Below are 20479 nucleotides of genomic sequence, written 5' to 3'. Positions count from 1 at the left end.
TACAATCTTTGTTGTAGGCTTCATGCACTTGTCTGTGCACTCGGATGCGGCCATCTTGACGATAGACCAGAAATCTAGACTCGTCACTGAAGATAACGTGATTCCAGTGTCCTGGATGCCATTGACGGTGCTCTCTGGCCCACTACAATCGGCGCTGGTGGTGTTGTCTGGTCAGGCGTGGCTTTCTCAGGGGACGCCTGGCACGATAGCCTGCTTGAACCAGTCGTTGGTTGACTAGCCTTCTGGGTACAGGCACATTTGTCAGTTGCTGCCACCCAGCCCTAAGCCGATTAGCTGACTTGGTACGGCCATTGCGGACTAACCGGTGCAGCTGGCGATCATCCCTCCTTGTGGTTCTGTGGGGACGTCCTGGCCTCGGTATTGGAGTAGGGACACCCCTCTAAGCATTTCGTTTCAGGGTCTGTGACACCTGACCTTGAGTGATGCCATACTGCCGAGCAATAGCACGCTGTTTCATGCCGTAATTTCGTAAAGCCACCACTCCATGACAAACAGCATTGTCGAGTTGACGGACCATCTCCAGAGGAAGCGGCAATAACTTTTGGAGACGTGCAGCAGTTGTTTTCCACTAATACAGAACGCAACAACCCTTGTATACCCGACTGTAAAGCCAATCATCAAATGCACCTGTCCGTACATTTTGCCACGCCACCTGTGATATAATCCTGTTGTTGACTTCTTGCTGCGACAGACAATCAGTGACATGGTTCTTTTAACAAATAAATCACAAAAGTGTAAAAGAAACTCACCAGATTGATATACTGAGTTAAGAAAGTAAACCCAAGTCAAGAAAAAAAAAATATTCCATATTAAATGCCAAGTCTGTGTGTGTATATATATATATATATATATATATATATATATATATATATATATATATATATATATAGTGAGCCAGAAATGTGGCTTGTGGTTTTTTACACTCTTGTAAAGGTAATAAAAAGTTGTGTTTCAAAACAAATTCTTACAAGAAAGTGAAGTACATAACATGCCATTTATTTGTGGACAAGAACATCGAGGAGATGCGCACCATTTCGTCTGACACATTCCTCCAATCTTGGACGCCAATTATTCATGACGTTCTGCAACATGGCCACGTCAATATCATTGATTTCGCATCTGATGTTTTCCTTGGCTTAATTATCTTGGCAATCTCATCATCTTGGCTTAATTCCTGGACAGTTTGAATTTTATAGGGATAAAAGTTCAAATCCTTATGCAATATGCGGCAGAGTGACGTGTGGGAAATTCTTCAGGCTGATGCATGCTTTCGGCTGGAGCGATGCGGACTTCTCAAAACTGACTCCCTTACACGCTCAATGTTTTGTGCCGTTCTTACTGATTTGCATGCTCTCGGCGGTTTCTCTTTTAAAGTTGAACCGGTCCTCTCAAACTTCTGAACCCATAACTTGGTAGCACGAACAGACGGCAAATTTTGATGACGTTAAACATTGAAATGGAGTTTGAATTGACGTTGTGCAGCAGTTGCACTATCATTAATTCTTGTAAAAAGCTTTGATCGCGAAAACGCGTTCTTCACCCGACCAGTTCCACATGGAACACAAGTGTTTTGCCTGCAAAAAAAAAAACGAAATCAGTAAAAAATTTAAAAAATAAAAATGCATGTTATGTACTTAAATATCATGAATTAATTTATTTTGAAATACAAGTTTTTATTTCCTTCACACTAATTTCAAAAATGACCATATTTCTGGCTCACCCTGTATATACACTATACAGTGTATTCAGAAAGTATTCAGACCCCTTCACTTTTTCACATTTTGTTATGTTGCAGCCTTATGCTGAAATCATTTAAATTCATTTTTTCCTTCATCAATCTACACTCAATACCCCATAATGACAAAGAGAAAACAGGATTTTAGAAAGTTTTGCAAATTTATTGAAAAGAAAAAACTGAAATATCACATTGACATAAGTATTCAGACCCTTTGCTATGACATTTGAAATTTAGCTCAGGTGCCTCCCATTTCCCTTGATCATCTTTGAGACGTTTCGACACCTTGATTGGAATCCACCTGTGGTAAATTCAATTGATTGGACATGATTTGGAAAAGCACACACCTGTCTATATAAGGTCTCACGGCTGACAATGCATATCAGAGCAAAAACCAAGCCATGAGGTCGAAGGAACTGCCTGCAGAGCTCAGAGACAGGATTGTGCCGAGGCACAGATCTGGGAAAGCCTACCAATTTTTTTGCTGCATTGAAGGTTCCCAAGAGCACAGTGGCCTCCATAATTCTTAAATGGAAGAAGTTTGGAACTACCTGGACTCTTCCTAGAGCTGGCCGCCCGGCCAAACGGAGCAATCGGGGGAGAAGGGCCTTGGTAAGAGAGGTGACCAAGAACCCGATGGTCGCTCTGGCTGAGCTCCAGAGATCCTGTGTGGAGATGGGAGAAACTTCCAGAAGGACAACCATCACTGCAACACTCCACCGATCTGGGCTTTATGGCAGAGTGGCCAGACGGAAGCCTCTCCTCGGTGAAATACACAGGAAAGCCCACAGAATCTTGTTTCTCACAGTCCGAGAGTCCTTTAGGTGCTTTTTTGCAAACTCCAAGCGGGCTTTCATGTGTCTTTCACTGAGGAGAAGCTTCCGTCTAGCCAGAGGAGAAGCATCTCCACACAGGATCTCTGGAGTTCAGACAGAGTGACCATCGGGTTCTTGGTCACCTCTCTTACCAAGGCCCTTCTCTCCCGATTGCTCCGTTTGGCCGGGCGGCCTGCTCTAGGAAGAGTCCTGGTTGTTCCAAACTTCTTCCATTTAAGAATTATGGAGGCCACTGTGCTCTTGGGAACCTTAAATGCAGCAGAGATTTTTTTGTAGGCTTCCCCAGATCTGTGCCTCGACACAATCCTGTCTCTGAGCTCTGTAGGCAGTTCCTTCGACCTCATGGCTTGGTTTTTGCTTTGATATGCATTGTCAGCTGTGAGACCTTATATGGACAGGTGTCCAATCAAATCAAATCAAATCAATTTTCCAAATCATGTCCAATCAATTGAATTTACCACAGGTGGACTTCAATCAAGGTGTAGAAACATCTCAAAGATGATCAAGAGAAATTGGAGGCACCTGAGCTAAATTTCAAGTGTCATAACAAAGCGTCTGAATACTTATGTCAATGTGATATTTCAGTTTTTTCTTTTTAATAAATATGCAAAACTTTCTAAAATCCTGTTTTCTCTTTGTCATTATGGGGTATTGAGTGTAGATTGATGAGGGAAAAAATGAATTTAAACGATGTCAGCATAAGGCTGCAACATAACAAAATGTGAAAAAAGGGAAGGGGTCTGAATGCACTGTGTGTGTGTGTGTGTGTGTGTGTGTGTGTGTGTGTGTGTGTGTGTGTGTGTGTGTGTGTGTGTGTGTGTGTGTGTGTGTGTGTGTGTATGTATGTATGTATGTATGTATATATATATATATATATATATATATATATATATATATATGTATGTATGTATATATATATATATATATATATATATATATATATGTATATATATATGTATATATATATGTATATATATATATACTATATATATATACATATATATGTATATATACTCTATCTATATATATATATATATATATATATATATATATATATATATATATACATAAATTATATATATATATATATATATATATATATATATACTATATATATACATATATATATATATATATATATATATGTATATATATATGTATATATATATATATATATATATACATATATATATATATATATATATACATATATATATACATATATATGTATATATATACTAGAATTCATTTAATTCATTAAAATCATTATTACCATTTTTAATGTTTTTATTTTCGTAATTTTTTCTATAATACATCTATTATTTGCAGGTGAAGTGGAAATTTAACGATGGCTGGTAATTCAACGGACGAGGAGCGCAAATGGATTTTGAAACAGTACTGGAAGACAGAGAATAGTGAACGTGTGCGAGAGCAGTGGCGAGAAACATTTGCATCGCCTCCACCAACGAGGCTCACGATTTTACCGGATACGTGACAAATTTGAGAGGACGGGGTCTATCCACAACTCGCCGAAGAGTGGTCGACCAGTCACCGTGACAACGCCAGAGAATGCAATGCAAGTCGCCCTGGCATTTACCCAGAGCCCTCAGAAATCGAAAAACAGGGCGTCATCTGAATTGGGTATTGAACGCAGATCGTTGGGTCGTTTGATGCACCGTGCAGGACTGAAAATGTACGTGCCACGATTGATACATGGTTTATTAGAGGATGACTCGGATCGGCGTTTACAATTTTGCGAAGCCATCCTGAACGAGGAACGAGAGGGTGACAGCATTCTGCGCAAAATCGTGTGGTCGATGAAGCAAACTTTAAGCTATCGGGTGCCGTTAATCGGCACAATTGTGTGTACTATGCAACTGAAAACCCTAAAGTCACGATTGAGCAACAGCTCAATAAACCTGGGGTGACAGTGTGGGCTGGCCTGTCCTGCAAAGGTGTCGTTGGACCTATCATTCTGCACAGGACTGTCGATCAACACGTGTATCTGAACATGCTGATGGATACAATCATACCACAGGTACGCGAACAACAGCAGCAGGACGACTTCTACTTTCAGCAGGATGGGGCGCCACTGCACTTCGCACTCACTGTGCGTGCGCGACTTGACAAAGAATTTCCCAACAGTGGATTGGATGTCGGGGAGCCGTTGACTGGCCACCACGTTCGCCGGATCTCACCCCTATGGACTTCTTTTTCTGGGGATGTGAAAAAGACAGGGTTTTCGCACGCAAGCCACGTTCTGTTGATGCCATGATTCAGTTCATACGGGAGGCTTGCCAGGAAATTGATGCTGATAAAGACCTTTGTGCCAGAGTGTGCATGGGTGTCCACACTCGACTAGTGGAGTGTGTGAATGCCGGGGGCAAACAGTTTGAACATTTGAGGGATTAATATGTTTATTATTGATATGTTTATTATTGATATGTCATTATTTAAAAAGCTTGTATAATCAATAAAATACGTTTTGTGCGCACGTTTTGTTTTTCATTACTGTATACCTACTTTTGCAGCCCCCTGTATATACATATATATATACAGACTTGGCATTTAATATGGAATATTTTTTTTGTCTTGACTTGGGTTTACTTTCTGAACTCAGTATATCAATCTGGTGAGTTTATTTTACCCTTTGGTGATGTCTTTGTTGAAAGAACCATGTCACTGATTGTCTTTTGCAGCAAGAAGTCAATAACAGGATTATATCACAGGTGGCGTGACAAAATGTAAGGACAGGTACATTTGACGATTGGCTTCACAATCGGGTATATAAGGGTTGTTGCGTTCTGTATTAGTGGAAAACAACTGCTGCACGTCTACAAAAGTTATTGCCGCTTCCTCTGGAGATGGTCCGTCAACTTGACAATGCTGTTTGTCATAGAGTGGTGGCTTTACGAAATTCTGGCATGAAACAGCGTGCTATTGCTCGGCAGTATGGCATCACTCAAGGTCAGGTGTCAAAGATCCTGAAACGAAATGCTCAGAGGGGTGTCCCTACTCCAATACCGAGGCCAGGACGTCCACGCAGAACCACAAGGAGAGATGATCGCCAGCTGCACCGGTTAGTCTGCAATGGCCATACCAAGTCAGCTAATCGGCTTAGGGCTGAGTGGCAGCAACTGACAAATGTGCCCTTTATCCAGAAGGCTAGTCAACCAAGGACTGGTTCAAGCAGGCTATCGTGCCAGGCGTCCCCTGAGAAAGCCACGCCTGACCAGACAACACAGCCAGCGCCGATTGCAGTGGGCCAGAGAGCACCGTCAATGGCAGCCAGGACACTGGAATCACGTGACCTTCAGTGACGCATCTAGATTTCTGGTCTATCGTCAAGATGGCCACGTCCGAGTGCGCAGACAAGTGCATGAAGCCCACAACGAAGATTGTATAGTGCCAAGAGTCCAAGCTGGAGGTGGTGGGGTGACCGTTTGGGCTGCTTTTCATGCAGGGGGCAAAACTGACCTGGTTGTTCTGAATGAAAACCTGAATCAGTTCAAGTACAGGGTCATTCTGGAAGAAACATTGCTTCCATTTGCTCGTGCAGCCTTTCAAGGAAACTTTGTCTTCCAAGATGACAATGCACGGCCTCATCGTGCTCGCATGATCCAACACTTTCTTGCTGACCATGGTGTAGAGCATATGGAGTGGCCTGCCATGTCCCCGGATATGAATCCGATAGAGAACTTGTGGGCAGAATTAACGCGTCAAATCGACAACTTGGACCAGCGGTCCAGCAGCCTGCCTCTGTGCGTGAATTGCAGCAGGCTATTGTCACTGCATGGCAAGCGATTCCTGTCCAAACCTTGGCAAATCTCGTGAACAGCATGCCTCAACATGTACGTGCTCTCCTGAATGCTCGTGGGGGTTACACGAAGTACTGAACTGTAATTTTACTGTCCGTAATCCCAGTCGTAATCCCAGTCATTGGTTGACTAGCCTTCTGTATACAGGCACATTTGTCAGTTGCTGCCACTCAGCCCTAAGCCGATTAGCTGACTTGGTACGGCCATTGCGGACTAACAGGTGCAGCTGGCGATCATCCCTCCTTGTGGTTCTGCGGGGACGTCCTGGCCTCGGTATTGGAGTAGGGACATCCCTCTGAGCATTTCGTTTCAGGATCTTTGACACCTGACCTTGAGTGATGCCATACTGCCGAGGAATAGCACGCTGTTTCATGCCGTAATTTCGTAAAGCCACCACTCCATGACAAACAGCATTGTCGAGTTGACGGACCATCTCCAGAGGAAGCGGCAATAACTTTTGGAGATGTGCAGCTGCAGCAGTTGTTTTCCACTAATACAGAATGCAACAACCCTTGTATACCCGACTGTGAAGCCAATCACCAAATGCACCTGTCCGTACATTTTGCCACGCCACCTGTGATATAATCCTGCTGTTGACTTCTTGCTGCGACAGACAATCAGTGACATGGTTCTTTTAACAAATAAATCACCAAAGTGTAAAAGAAACTCACTAGATTGATATACTGAGTTAAGAAAGTAAACCCAAGTCAAGAAAAAAAAAAATATTCCATATTAAATGCCAAGTCTGTATATATATATACGTATATAGATATATATATATATATATATATATATATATTATATATACATACATACATATATATATACATATACATACATATATACTGTATATATATATAGATATATATATATATATATATATATATATATATATATATATATAATAATAATTCATTTATTTTGTATAGCGCTTTTCATGAAGCCCAAAGGCGCTTTGACAGAGTGCAAAACATAATGCATAACAAAACATGAAAACAACAATTGCAAAAAGACAAGAATCAATAGGGAAATATTTAAAGCAAAAGGAGGGAGAAGGAGAAGTGATAGTCAGGGGTTAAATGCTGCGGGTTGAATGTTGAATGCAGTGCTGAACAGGTGGGTCTTGAGTGATGTTTTGAATGTGGTGAGTGAGGAGGAGTCTCTGATGGTGTGAGGTAGTGAGTTCCAGAGGGTGGGAGCAGTGATGGAGAAGGCCCTGTCCCCCCAGGATCTGAATTTGGTCCGGATGGGGGGGGTCAGGAGGTTGGTACCAGCAGAGCGGAGGTTGCGGGTGGGAGTGTGTCTGGAGAGGCGGTCAGCCAGGTAGGATGGGGCCAGGTTATGGAGGGCTTTGTAGGTCAAGAGGAGGATTTTGTACTGGATTCTCTGGGAGATGGGGAGCCAGTGAAGCTTGTAAAGGACGGGGGTGATGTGGTCACGGGTCCGGGAATGGGTGAGTTGACGGGCAGCGGAGTTCTGAATGTATTGGAGTTTATTGGTGATTGTTGAGGGTGAACCATAGAGGAGGCTATTGCAGTAGTCCAGACGGGAGGTGATGAAGGCGTGGATGAGGGTTTCTGCAGCCGTGGAGGAGAGGGATGAGCGGAGACGGGCGATGTTTTTCAGGTGAAAGAAGGCTGTCTTTGTGATCTGTTTAGTGTATTTGTCGAAGGAGAGGGTTTGGTCAAAGATGACGCCAAGATTCCGGATGAGAGGGGAGGTGGATACTGGGATACCGTCGATGTTGAGGGCAAAGTTATGGGTGGATTTTGTGAGCGTTTTTGGGCCAATGATGTTTATTTCAGATTTATCACAGTTAAGTTTGAGGAAGTTGATTTGAAGCCAGGATTTTATTTCAGAGATGCAGTTTGTCAGGATAGAGTGGGTGTCGGTGGAGACGGACTTGGTGGAGATGAAAAGCTGGATGTCATCGGCAAAGCAGTGGAATTGGAGACCATGACGGCGGATTAAGTGACCAAGGGGGGACAGGTAAAGGATGAGGAGGAGGGGACCAAGAACTGAACCTTGGGGGACACCTTTGGGGAGGGGAGCAGTGGGGGATTTGCAGTTATTGATGGAGATGAACTGGCGTCTGTCAGAGAGGTATGATTTAATCCAAGAGAGGGCAGTGCCGTTAACGTTAAAGGTGGATTCAAGTCGGTTGAGGAGGATGGTGTGATCGATGGTGTCAAAGGCAGCGCTGAGGTCGAGGAGGATGAGAATGTTGAGGTTGCCAGCGTCAGAGGAGAGGAGATGGTCGTTGGTGATTTTGAGGAGAGCAGTTTCAGTACTGTGGTTGGAGCGGAAATCCGGATTGGAATGTTTCATACAGGTTATTGGCAGAGAGGTGATGTTTGAGTTGAGTGGCTACAGCGCGTTCCAAAACTTTCGACAGAAAGGGTAGGTTGGAGATGGGTCTGAAGTTATTCAGGGTGTCAGGGTTTAGACCAGGTTTTTTTAGAATGGGGGTAACAGCAGCAATTTTGAGGGATGGTGGGACGATGCCTGTAGACAGGGAGGAGTTTATTGTTGCAATGATAAGTGGAGAGAGAGCAGGGAGGGAGGCCTTGACAAAGCTGGAGGGGATGGGGTCAAGAGTGCAGGTGGCAGTTTTCATTCCTATGAGGAGTTCAGAGAGGTCAGTAGGGGAGACTGGGGAGAATTGAGACAGGGGAAGGCAGGATAAGGGGGGGCAGGCGGTTGGAGGGGGAGCGGGTGCGGCGGTGGTCAAGCTGTTGTAGATGTTGTCAATTTTGCGTTGGAAGAAAGAAAGGAAGGAGATGCAGTTGTCTACTGTGAATGACTGGGTGGTGGTGTCCAGGGGGCGGAGGAGTTTGTTTATTGTCGAGAAGAGTGCTTTTGGGTTTCCGGAGCCAGAGTGGATAATTTGAGAGTAGTAGGCGGAGCGGGCGTGGGAGAGGGCATCTTTGTAGTGTTGTAGGTGGTCCTTGTAGGCTTGGGAGTGAACTGTGAGACCTGTTTTATTGCGGAGTCTTTCAAGTTGGCGAGCACGAGTTTTCATCAGGCGGAGTTCAGGGGTAAACCAGGGAGCAGAATGGGTGAAAGAAACTGTTTTGGTTTTTAAAGGCGCAAGCTGGTCAAGGCAGGAGGAGAGAGTGTGGTTGTAGTAGTCAGTGAGGTCGGAAGGGGTGTGGAGGTCAATGAAGGGAGAAGTGGACATTTTTTCAGAGAGGGTGGATGAGAATGAGGAAGGTGAAAGAGCGGTTAGCTTACGGAAGTTGATAGTGCGATAATGTCTTGGTGTTGGGGTGGGGATGTTGATGGTCATAGTGATGATATATATATATATACACATATATATATATATATATATATACACACATATATATATATATATATATATATATATATATATATATATATATATATATATATATATATATATATATATATATATATATACATATATATATATATATATATATATATATATATATATATATATATATATACACATATATATATATATATATATATATATATATATATATATATATATATATATATATATATATATATATATATATATATATATATATATATATATATATATATATATATATATATATATATACCCTCTCGTGAGCAGGACATTGGTGCTGCTATGGTTGACAATAAGTGCCCCAGAAGCAGTGAAGGAAAGAAAGAGAGTGGCAATTCTATGTGTGGGAAAATTACATGCTCAGTCAGGATCGCCCAGATAGCTCAGATGGCAGAGCACTGGTGTGACTTTCCAGAGATCCTGGGTTCGATTCCTGGTCTATGCGTGTAATTTTCCCACATATATCAATTGATATACAGGGTGCTTCAAAAAATGTAAATACTTATATGGGACTATCGTCTTATATGCACATTATTTGAATGTTAACATTTTTTTGAAGCACCCTGTATATATAATATACACATATCGTGATAAGTTATGTCGTTTTTTTTGTCGTGCTATCAGATGTTATGTCGTTTTGGTTTTTTTTCAACTTGCAAAATGCAAATCTCAACTAGAACGGGCACTCGGTAGAGCGCATACCTTCGCCGCAGCTACTGTTCTGTACTTGGCATGGGAGTGTAGGGAACAGAACAGTGAACAGTTTGGTGCTGATTTCATGCCAATTGGATAAAAATTGACCGCGCTATGGTAAAAATACGATTTTGACCTTTTCGTGACCTTGACCTTGACCTTTGACCCGATTGCTCCCAAAATCTAATCAAATGTGTCCCGTATAATAACCAATCATCCCACCAAATTTCATGCAATTCGGTTGAATACTTTTTGAGTTATGCGAATAACATACACACACACACACACACAGACATACAAATAAATACACAGCGATCAAAACATAACCTTCCGCTTTTGCGAAGGTAATGAGCCATGAATAATAGACCGCCGTCGAGGCCTATTGTAGTGCTAGATGTAACGCCGTAATGACGTCCCAGCAAGAAGAGGCTGACAGAGGAACGGACAGACGGAGAAATCCGGATACTTTAATATATAGATTACATAATTATCCAATGGATCCATTCTCTTCCTTCTTTCATGCGATCAATTCATTAATTATACTAAAAATATGCAAAGCCTGAAAATTCATTCATCTTTGCTGTCCTTCCCCCAATTTCCCCTCCTTCGGTCTATACCCATTTTGTATCTCTTCCTATATCTATTTCTATCTTTGCTTCTTTCTATCCTTGACAGTGAGGCCTTTTTGTAGATTCCGCACCATTGTAGTCAAGGTGTCCTTCAGCTGTGTATAGGACTTTGACAGAGCAGTTGTATTTGGCCTACTGATTAAGACAGAGCGGATCTCTGTCCAAAGCCAGTGAATATCTAAACTTGTGAAAATCTCTCAACCCCATTGGCACACTACCCTTTGGGTTCATTGTAATGCCTCGCGGTGATCGTTTCACCCAATCTCCTCATACTCTGACCTCTCTTCTCAATTCTCACTCGCGTGCAGGTCGAAGACAGAGTAAGCGCCAGTTTCGCAATGAGAAGGACAAGCCACTGCCACCCCTGCTTGCCCGTGTTGGGGGCAATATTGAGGTCTGGCTTACCTTCTTATGACTGATTATGCTTATGGATGATGCCCTTCCGAACCCCTACACCCACTCCCCACCCCCATCCTAATCCTAACTCCTCTTCCCCCATGCTTTCTCGTATACTTTTTGGGGTCGTTTTCACTGAATTGGTTAATTGGGAATGTATAGTGCTTCTTCCAGGAAAGAATCAGGAGAGTCTCATCTCAATTTGTAGATCCCAAATGCTCAACGAAGGAGATCGGTCACCCAGTCCCTCATTGGGGGATAAATGCACCAGAAATGTAGGGTTTGGCACAGCTCATCCCGATTTCCCCAATCCCGCCCCACTTCCAGGTGCTGGGCTTCAATGGCCGCCAGAGAAAAGCATTTGTTAACGGCATCATGCGCTACGGAATGCCACCCCAGGACGCCTTCAGCAGGCACTGGTTGGTTCGTGACCTTCGCGGGAAATCTGAAAAGGAGTTCCGGTAAAACATCGAGTATTCCCAGTGGGGAATGGGTCAAGCTTTGGCAAGTAGGACAGGGACTGATATCTTTGGATGTAGCGAAGCATGTTATTTGTGTACATGTACCAGCTCTATGGTAATTAGATATACCATACTTCTACCAATAAACGGATATATCAGAGTTGCTCAACGTAGCGCTGGGCAATGGAGGTTTTGCACCTTCTTCAGTGCTGCCTGATGCTTCTGTTCCCACGCAGGGCCTATGTGTCCCTGTTCATGCGACATCTTTGTGAGCCGGGAGCTGACGGAGCGGAGACGTTCGCCGACGGCGTACCACGTGAGGGTCTTTCACGACAGCACGTGCTTACTCGTATCGGAGTGATGTCCCTCGTACGGAAAAAGGTCATTGCTCAATGTTTCTGCATTTATCTTGTTGCTCCACTGTCCACAGTCACTGCTTTTACAAACATTGTAACCCACCGATCACTCGCCGACGTCTTGGTACTGCTGGTCAAGATCCAAATCCGGATCTGGATATGAGAATTTTTGAAGTGATGCTTCGTAATTGATAGATGTAGCTAAAAACGATGTATAACTCGGTATCAAAAAAGGTTGTGCACGGATTATTACAAAACTTGGTGGATGAGTTGGGTAGATGACAAGAACACATCGAGTAGATTTTGGTTCCCTTCTGGATGCAGATCCGGCCTATCAGTGGGATAGAAAATGTAACTGTTCAGCCTGGAAGAGGTACATGCTCTACCGAATGACATTATAAGTTATGTTTGTTTATTTATCCCTCTTTTGCTCTGGTGCTCAATGTCGGCCGCACCTTGCTTCCAATAGCCTGAAGCTTGTTGTCGTTGTTGGTGGTGGTGGTGTTGTTGTTATATAGCCCCAGACAGTTCTGTCAAACAAGCCCGCGGAATGGAGACAGCCGATCGACCTCCAAGGAGCGACCCAGATGGTGATCCAGGATGGTGTTCCCCACCTTCACAAAGTCAGGGCCACGACAGAGTTAGAGAGAGGGAGAGGGAGGGGGAGCAAGAGAGAGAGAGAAGAGGGAAAGAGCCGGTCCATGGTGACCAATCGGCACTCTGACCGTGGCCGCACTGCCCTGACGAATCCGGGCAGCAGGGAAGATTGGGGAAGATTTGGCCCCCGGGTTGCATTGGGGGGTATAGCCACCGCGAAGAGGCGTCCCCGATAGTTGTCCTGAAGGTTGTTATAGCAAATTGTGGTGCATGTTCTGTTGATGTGATCCGGAATGCCACCCCGGGTTATGGTATGACGTGGTGCATGTTTGGAACATCACATGGTGTCATGTGTAATGCTGTGATGCACTGCAGGTGCAAGAGTTTGCTGCTGTCAATGGTAAATGGAGCATTCCCGAGCTTGCCCTGGAGGCCCAGTCAGACTCCAAAAAGTCATCTCGAACTTCGTCTCCAGCACCCAAAACTGGGCCCTCAACACCTGAGCCAAGTCGAACCGGCACTCCTGCATCCTCCAAACCTGGTACGGGCTCATTGTCATAAACCACTAATAATTTGTTATTTATGTGTTATTATTTAGCTTATTTCTCCTGTTATTGTTAACGAGCAACATCTTCTACTCTGCCCTTCAATGTTCTACAACACCTGTCTCCACCCCTTCCTGTTGCAGCAACACCAGTTCCGACAGAACGACCCTTGGATACTCCACTGCCCGATATACCTCCTTCACCCCTCGTAACTCCAGCCCCTCTTCCGCTCCCTCAATTAGCCGTCCCTCCTCCACCTGCCCCGCTCACTCCGACCGCACCTCCGGCTACTCTCCCTTCTGAAACGGAAGTTGGGGAGAAGGAGGAAGAGATTGGCAAAGAGCAGAGTGTAGAGGTGTGAGCACTAAATGAACGTAAAAGTAGACTCGAGCCACAGCGTGGCCGGGCACCCACGTTGTGACACGAGCCGCAAGGCGATTCGACATGTGGAGCCACCGGACAGTCGAGTCACAATTGCTTCGCAAGCCAAAGTGGTGAGGACGTCTTTGATAAAATATCCCTCCCGCTTCCTTCCCAGCCTCTCCCCAAGGTAGTCAAGGAGTCGAGTGAGGGGGGCTCAGAAGAGCCCGTGCCAGCGGAGGGGACAAAAGATGGAGATAAAGAGGGCAGGCAAACCCCTCAACTTCACGTGGAAAAAGCCGCGCCGGAACAAGGTAGCGCCACCCTTCCCTCGGTGATTTTTGACCTGTATCCGACCAGCTGTTCACCTTCTTTCGCTCTTCAAAGTTTTGCTCCTTCCCCATTGGCTCTCCACACTCCCCGCACGTCATCAGCGGTCCCACATCCTCCGTAACACGACCCTCATGGATAACCCTCCTTTCCTGTCACTCGCAGCCGACAAAGAGGACAGGCCAAACCAGCCATCCACTGATCTGCCTGTTGTATCAGCAACAGAAAAAAAAGGTTGGTATGTGGTTACCTTGCGTCTCCACCTTTATCACGACACAAGACAGTCATTTGATTGGCTGCTTTGCTTGTTGACCTCTGTGTACGGGAGTGTTTCACTTTCGCCATGCATCGCTGCGGAACTAAATGAAAGAAACGTTACAACAAGCGATGGGGTCCGTGTCCCCATACCACCGTCGATCAGGGACACCTGTTCGTCGACGGTCATGTGGTGACTCCCTCAGCAGTGTTGGGTTTTACTGATCGTGTCAGGCTCACTCAATCTATTATACCTACGAGTAAGTGCAGGCAGGACGGTCAGCTTAACCTCCTGCCTGAACGTCGTCATGCTCTAATACGCAACAGCTCCTGCTGATACCTTAGCAAAATGCACCTTTAGTCAGGTGTGACTTTGCCAGGAATCGGACCCAGGACCAGACGGCTGAGAGCTGGCCGTGCTCGTGCTCACTGCCCACCTGTGTATGCGTTTGCCGAGCACACCTTGTACAAGGTGCAATTTAAAATGACCTTTCGCTATTCCCTCGATGTCGGTCCCTCCCTGATGGATTACGGCTCGTTCCTCGTGTTGTTATTATCGTTGTTGCATTGTGGGTTTTTTCTTGCTATTTCACAGCAGATGAAGGTGGGTCGGAGCAAGAGACCGAGAAAGATGGGAAGAAGGAAGAGAAGAAAGAAGGAGAGAAGGAAGGGAAGAAGGAAGAGTTGAAAGAGCGGAGAGATGAGCGTACCAGATTCATGTTTAACATTGCTGACGGGGGCTTCACCGGTAAACTTTATTCACTTCTCGTTGACCTCACCTTTTGAAAGGTGTGCTTTACCCCTTAAGGAAATGTATAAGATCATTCCTCTGGTTTAATCCCATAATGGATTACGATGGAAGATGCCTTGTTTGTAAGACGAGTGAACACCTTTAAGGCTTTTTATAGGGATGTTAAAAATTCGGGTTCACCTGGTGGTGTTCCCATCTGACCCCCTCTCCCCCCGGCTCATTCTGCAGGTAACCGCGTTCCAAATCGCATACACCATACATTTGTCTGTCGTCTACCGATGTCGTCATAATTCATGTAAAAGTACACTCATATCTACTAATGTCTTTGTCATGCATGTGATGTATGTACGAGCTCCTCCATGAGCCACGGATCATCGTAGGAAAATCAAATCCCGAAATGGCGGCTCATGAGCCGATGGTCACATGGTACAGAATGATCAAAGGCCTGTGTCTTTTGTTTTATTAACAACACTGACTCGCTCCATACCTTCATCTTGCAAAGCCACCAGCATCACCTGTATTCACCGGAAGGGTGCCAAGTCTGATCCACGTAACAGTCTTCTCCCCACCATGAGCAAAGTGATGGAATCCATCATTGCTGCAAACCTCAGGAGTTATCCCTTCTCCAACTCCCTTATCTCTGATCATCAAATCAACTTCCATCCTGACTAGTCTACCACCTAAAATGGGCATGGTACCTTGGTACATATTACGACCGAACAACTGATGGATGCTTTGAATCTCAAGCAAGAGATCAGGGCAGTCTCTCGAGCGTTTGATATTGTCTGGCACCCAAGTGGGTTGTGGGGGGAGAGGGGAGTTGCTCCTTGAATGGTTATTGGATGTTATTTCTCCAAGTGAAAGCAACAGATTGCTCTTGGTTGCTTGTTCTATCTCGTGAACTTGCCCGAGGCTGGCGAGCAATCGGTCAGTGTTTCGGACCAACCTTGTCCTCGGCGTACATCCATGACCTCTCCATTTTCCTGGAAAATCCCCAGTACCGCTTCGCTCACCATTCCATGCTGTGCAGAACAGTCCCTCACACTATTGAGAAGCTCTTGGCGTGAGTGACCTGGATTTATTTGCTGAAAATCAAGATGGCAGCAAGTGAGATGACAAACAGGGTGGAACAGCGAATAATTGGAAAATATCTGATCAACGAACACAACAGGCCTATTTAAGGTTACGCACTCTAATGTCCATTCCTCCATCCCTCTGTCCTCTCGTCTGTGGAATGGAGTCCCTGTGTCTGTTGTCTCGTATTCATTCCTCAAGTCTTTCAAGCATGATGCCCATCATCACTTTCTTTTCCCTTTGATAGAGATTAGAAGTTGTGCAGAACATTCATAGAGATTAGAGATGGTGCAGCATGTTCATAGAGGTTAGGAATAGTGCAGCACATTGCTAGAGATTAGAGACGGTGCAGATCATTGATAGAGATTAGAGATTGTGCAGCACATTGATAGAGGTTAGTGATGGTGCAGCACATTGATAGAGATTGGAGATGGCACGGAGCATTGATAGAGATTAGAGATCGTGCAGCACATTGATAGAGGTTAGGGATGGTGCAGCACATTGATAGAGATTAGAGATGGTGCAGCACATTGATAGAGGTTAGGAATAGTGCAGCACATTGCTAGAGATTAGAGATAGTGCAGCACATTGATAGAGATTAGAGATGGTGCAGATCATTGATAGAGATTAGAGATTGTGCAGCACATTGATAGAGGTTAGGGATGGTGCAGCACATTGATAGAGATTGGAGATGGCACGGAGCATTGATAGAGATTAGAGATGGTGCAGAGCATTGATAGAGATTAGAGATTGTGCAGCACATTGATAGAGGTTAGGGATGGTGCAGCACATTGATAGAGATTAGACATGGCGCAGAGCATTGATAGAGATTAGAGATGATGCAACACATTGATAGAGATTAGACATGGCGCAGAGCATTGATAGAGATTAGAGATGATGCAACACATTGATAGAGATTGGAGATGGCACAGTGCATTGATAGATATTCGAGATGGTGCAGCACATTGATAGAGATTAGAGATGGTGCAGCACATTGATAGAGATTAGAGATGGCACAGAGCATTGATAGAGATTAGAGATGGCGCAGAGCATTGATAGAGATTAGAGATGGTGCAACACATTGATAGAGATTGGAGATGGCACAGTGCATTGATAGATATTCGAGATGGTGCAGCACATTGATAGAGATTAGAGATGGTGCAGCACATTGATAGAGATTAGAGATGGCACAGAGCATTGATAGAGATTAGAGATGGCGCAGAGCATTGATAGAGATTAGAGATGGTGCAACACATTGATAGAGATTGGAGATGGCACAGAGCATTGATAGAGATTAGAGATGGTGCAGCACATTGATAGAGGTTAGAGATTGTGCAGCACATTGATAGAGATTAGAGATGGCACAGAGCATTGATAGAGGTTAGAGATGGTGCAATGCATTGATAGATATTAGAGATGGTGCAGCACATCGATAGAGGTTAGGGGTGGTGCAGAACATTGATATATATTTGAGATTGTGCAGCACATTGGTAGAGGTTAGGGGTGGTGCAGTGTGTTGATATAGATTAGAGATGGTGCAGCACATTGATAGAGGTTAGGGATGTTGCAGCACATTGGTAGAGTTGAGCGATGGTGCAGCACATTGATAGAAGTTAGGAGTGGTACAGCACATCGATAGAGATTAGAGATGGTGCAGGACATTGATAGAGATTCGAGATATTGTAGCACATTGATAGAGTTAGGGATAGTGCAGCACATTGATAGAGGTGAGGGATTGTGCAGCACATTGATAGTGATTAGAGGTGGTGCCGCACATTGATATAGATTAGAGAATGTGCAGCACATTGATAGAGATTAGAGATGATGCAGCACATTGATAGAGATTAGAGATGATGCAGCACATTGATAGAGGTTAGGGATGATGCAGCACATTGATAGAGATTAGAGATGGTGAAGACTCATTTCCTCAAGCTTGAGCTGAGTAAAGCTTTCCAACAAATAGAGTCCAAAGCTAGTGTTTCTTTCTGGGAATTCCTGGAAAATTGTGGGACATTTATTTGGGATTCTTGCCTTTTCAGGTTTTTTTGCGGTTCAGTCTCGGTAGATTTGAGCTCGAACCTTCTCGAGTAGCAATTGTCGATATGTTTGTGCAGTGTGCTTTGACACGAAGGAAAGACTCATTAAATTGAATTTTATTAACTTTTATTTTATTAACTTGGATTTCATGAACTTGTATTTTATTAACTTGTATTTCATGAACTTGTATTTTATTAACTTGTATTTTATTAACTTGTATTTCATTAACTTGTATTTTATTAACTTGTATTTTATTAACTTGTATTTCATTAACTTGTATTTCATTAACTTGTATTTTATTAACTTGTATTTTATTAACTTGTATTTCATTAACTTGTATTTCATTAACTTGTATTTCATTAAGTTGTATTTTATTAACTTGTATTTTATTAACTTGTATTTTATTAACTTGTATTTCATTAAGTTGTATTTTATTAACTTGTATTTTATTAACTTGTATTTTATTAATTTGTATTTCATTACCTTGTATTTTATTGACTTGTATTTCATTAACTTGTATTTATTAACTTGTATTTCATTAACTTGTATTTTATTAACTTGTATTTCATTAAGTTGTATTTTATTAACTTGTATTTTATTAACTTGTATTTTATTAATTTGTATTTCATTACCTTGTATTTTATTGACTTGTATTTCATTAACTTGTATTTATTAACTTGTATTTCATTAACTTGTATTTTATTAACTGGTATTTTATTAACTTCTATTTCATGAACTTGTATTTCATTAACTTGTATTTCATTAACTTGTATTTTATTAACTTGTATTTTATTAACTTGTATTTTATTAACTTGTGTTTTATTAACTTGTATTTCATTAACTTGTGTTTTATTAACTTGTATTTTATTAACTTGTATTTCATTAACTTGTATTTTATTAACTTGTATTTTATGGCCTTCAAAGCCATCCCAGAACTAAGTTGATGAAATAAGAAATGTGTGCAATGGTAAAAGCTATCTTCATCCAAAGTTACATGATGATTGGATAGAAAATGTGGCCGGCATTCCAAAAAAGCTGTTTTCTGTAGTCATGGTTTTTTTTGTTTTTTTTTGTATTCTGAATCGAGGCTCGTATTTCATTGCAGTTGCAGGGTGTTTCACGTACCAGGAATAAAGGGGCTTGACCTCGCTTCGCTTGGCCACGGCCGAATTATTAATTGTGATTATTTTTATTATGGCAACGAAGCACCTCTTAATCCTCATTATTTTTTTGTATTCTTCATCTTGAAGGCATGAGTATAATGTTGTGTGCTTAAAGTCCATCATTTAGAAGTATTCTTCCTTTCTCCTCACCACCTGCTATTTCCTTCCACTCACCTGCTTCTTTCCTTGGTATGTTTCCCCCATAGAGCTGCACACTCTCTGGCAGAGTGAGGAGCGAGCGGCGCTCTCGTCCGGTCGTATGTTGGAGGTCTGGCACCGTCGCCATGACTACTGGCTCCTTGCAGGAATCCTCGCGTATCCTGGCAATGGTTACCATAGCAACACAGCAAGACATTGTATGATGCGATTATAATTAATTGGTTGTTCGTTACAATTATTTGACACAGTAGGATCTATTAATTAGTACCACTCTGTCACCTCTCGCCTAATAATGACATGTAAATCAACACTTCCTCTCTCATCACCATCTGTCATGTGATGCAATGTCTGCTCTTTTGTGTGGCTTGCTTCTTTTGATAATAAAATGCCACAAAATCGACGGCGGTAGTGCAGACACGCAGCTGTACTTGGAGTGAGGGTTATAAAACTCGAGACCCTATCTCTACCTCCTCCTCATGACCAGCAAGCACCACTCACTGCTCCACTCGATGCGTAGTTTCAGCACAACCAAACAACCCAACCAAGTTGCTTTAATGAGGGTAAAAGCCGGAAATGAAAGCATGTTCGCATTTGGCCTGAGAGAGTTTTCTTTGTGGCGGTGATTATTTTAATGTCGTGTTGGACGTGTAACGAGTGAGAGGGACCTCTATTAAGAATGTGCTGCGTTTCGGTGGATCTCTTGTGAGAGAAACCCTCCAGCATGTGGTACAATACGGTGTTGGAGTTCCTCAGCGCAGGACAGGCATGGGTACGCGCGCTGGCAGGACGTGCAGGCCAACGCACGCTTCGTCATAATCAACGAGCCTTTTAAGGCAGAGATGAACAAAGGAAACTTCCTTGAGATGAAGAACAAGTTTCTTGCACGACGTTTCAAGGTGCTGCTCCCTCCGTCCTCGCCT

The 20479-nt window shown here is 43.3% G+C and overlaps 1 protein-coding gene across 3 annotated transcripts in view; it reads left to right on the top strand.

The window, feature by feature from the left end:
• The window catches only part of LOC137417394 (chromodomain-helicase-DNA-binding protein 5), a 122972-nt gene that overhangs the window by 96041 nt on the left and 6452 nt on the right, over positions 1–20479 (top strand). For all 3 annotated transcript variants that reach the window (XM_078771459.1, XM_078771458.1, XM_078771460.1), the window contains exons 28-37: positions 11384–11469; positions 11799–11932; positions 12169–12313; positions 13261–13426; positions 13574–13785; positions 13969–14104; positions 14286–14354; positions 14971–15123; positions 19607–19715; positions 20323–20455. In XM_078771459.1, coding sequence (XP_078627585.1) covers positions 11384–11469; positions 11799–11932; positions 12169–12313; positions 13261–13426; positions 13574–13785; positions 13969–14104; positions 14286–14354; positions 14971–15123; positions 19607–19715; positions 20323–20455 — 1343 coding nt within the window. The remainder of the gene's footprint in view (positions 1–11383; positions 11470–11798; positions 11933–12168; positions 12314–13260; positions 13427–13573; positions 13786–13968; positions 14105–14285; positions 14355–14970; positions 15124–19606; positions 19716–20322; positions 20456–20479) is intronic.

Source organism: Myxine glutinosa, chromosome 2 (assembly GCF_964187855.1).
Source record: "Myxine glutinosa chromosome 2, kmMyxGlut1.1, whole genome shotgun sequence".
Lineage (NCBI taxonomy): Eukaryota > Metazoa > Chordata > Myxini > Myxiniformes > Myxinidae > Myxine > Myxine glutinosa.
The sequence above is the reverse complement of the archived record's forward strand: the minus strand, read 5'-3'. Positions and strand labels throughout refer to the sequence as shown.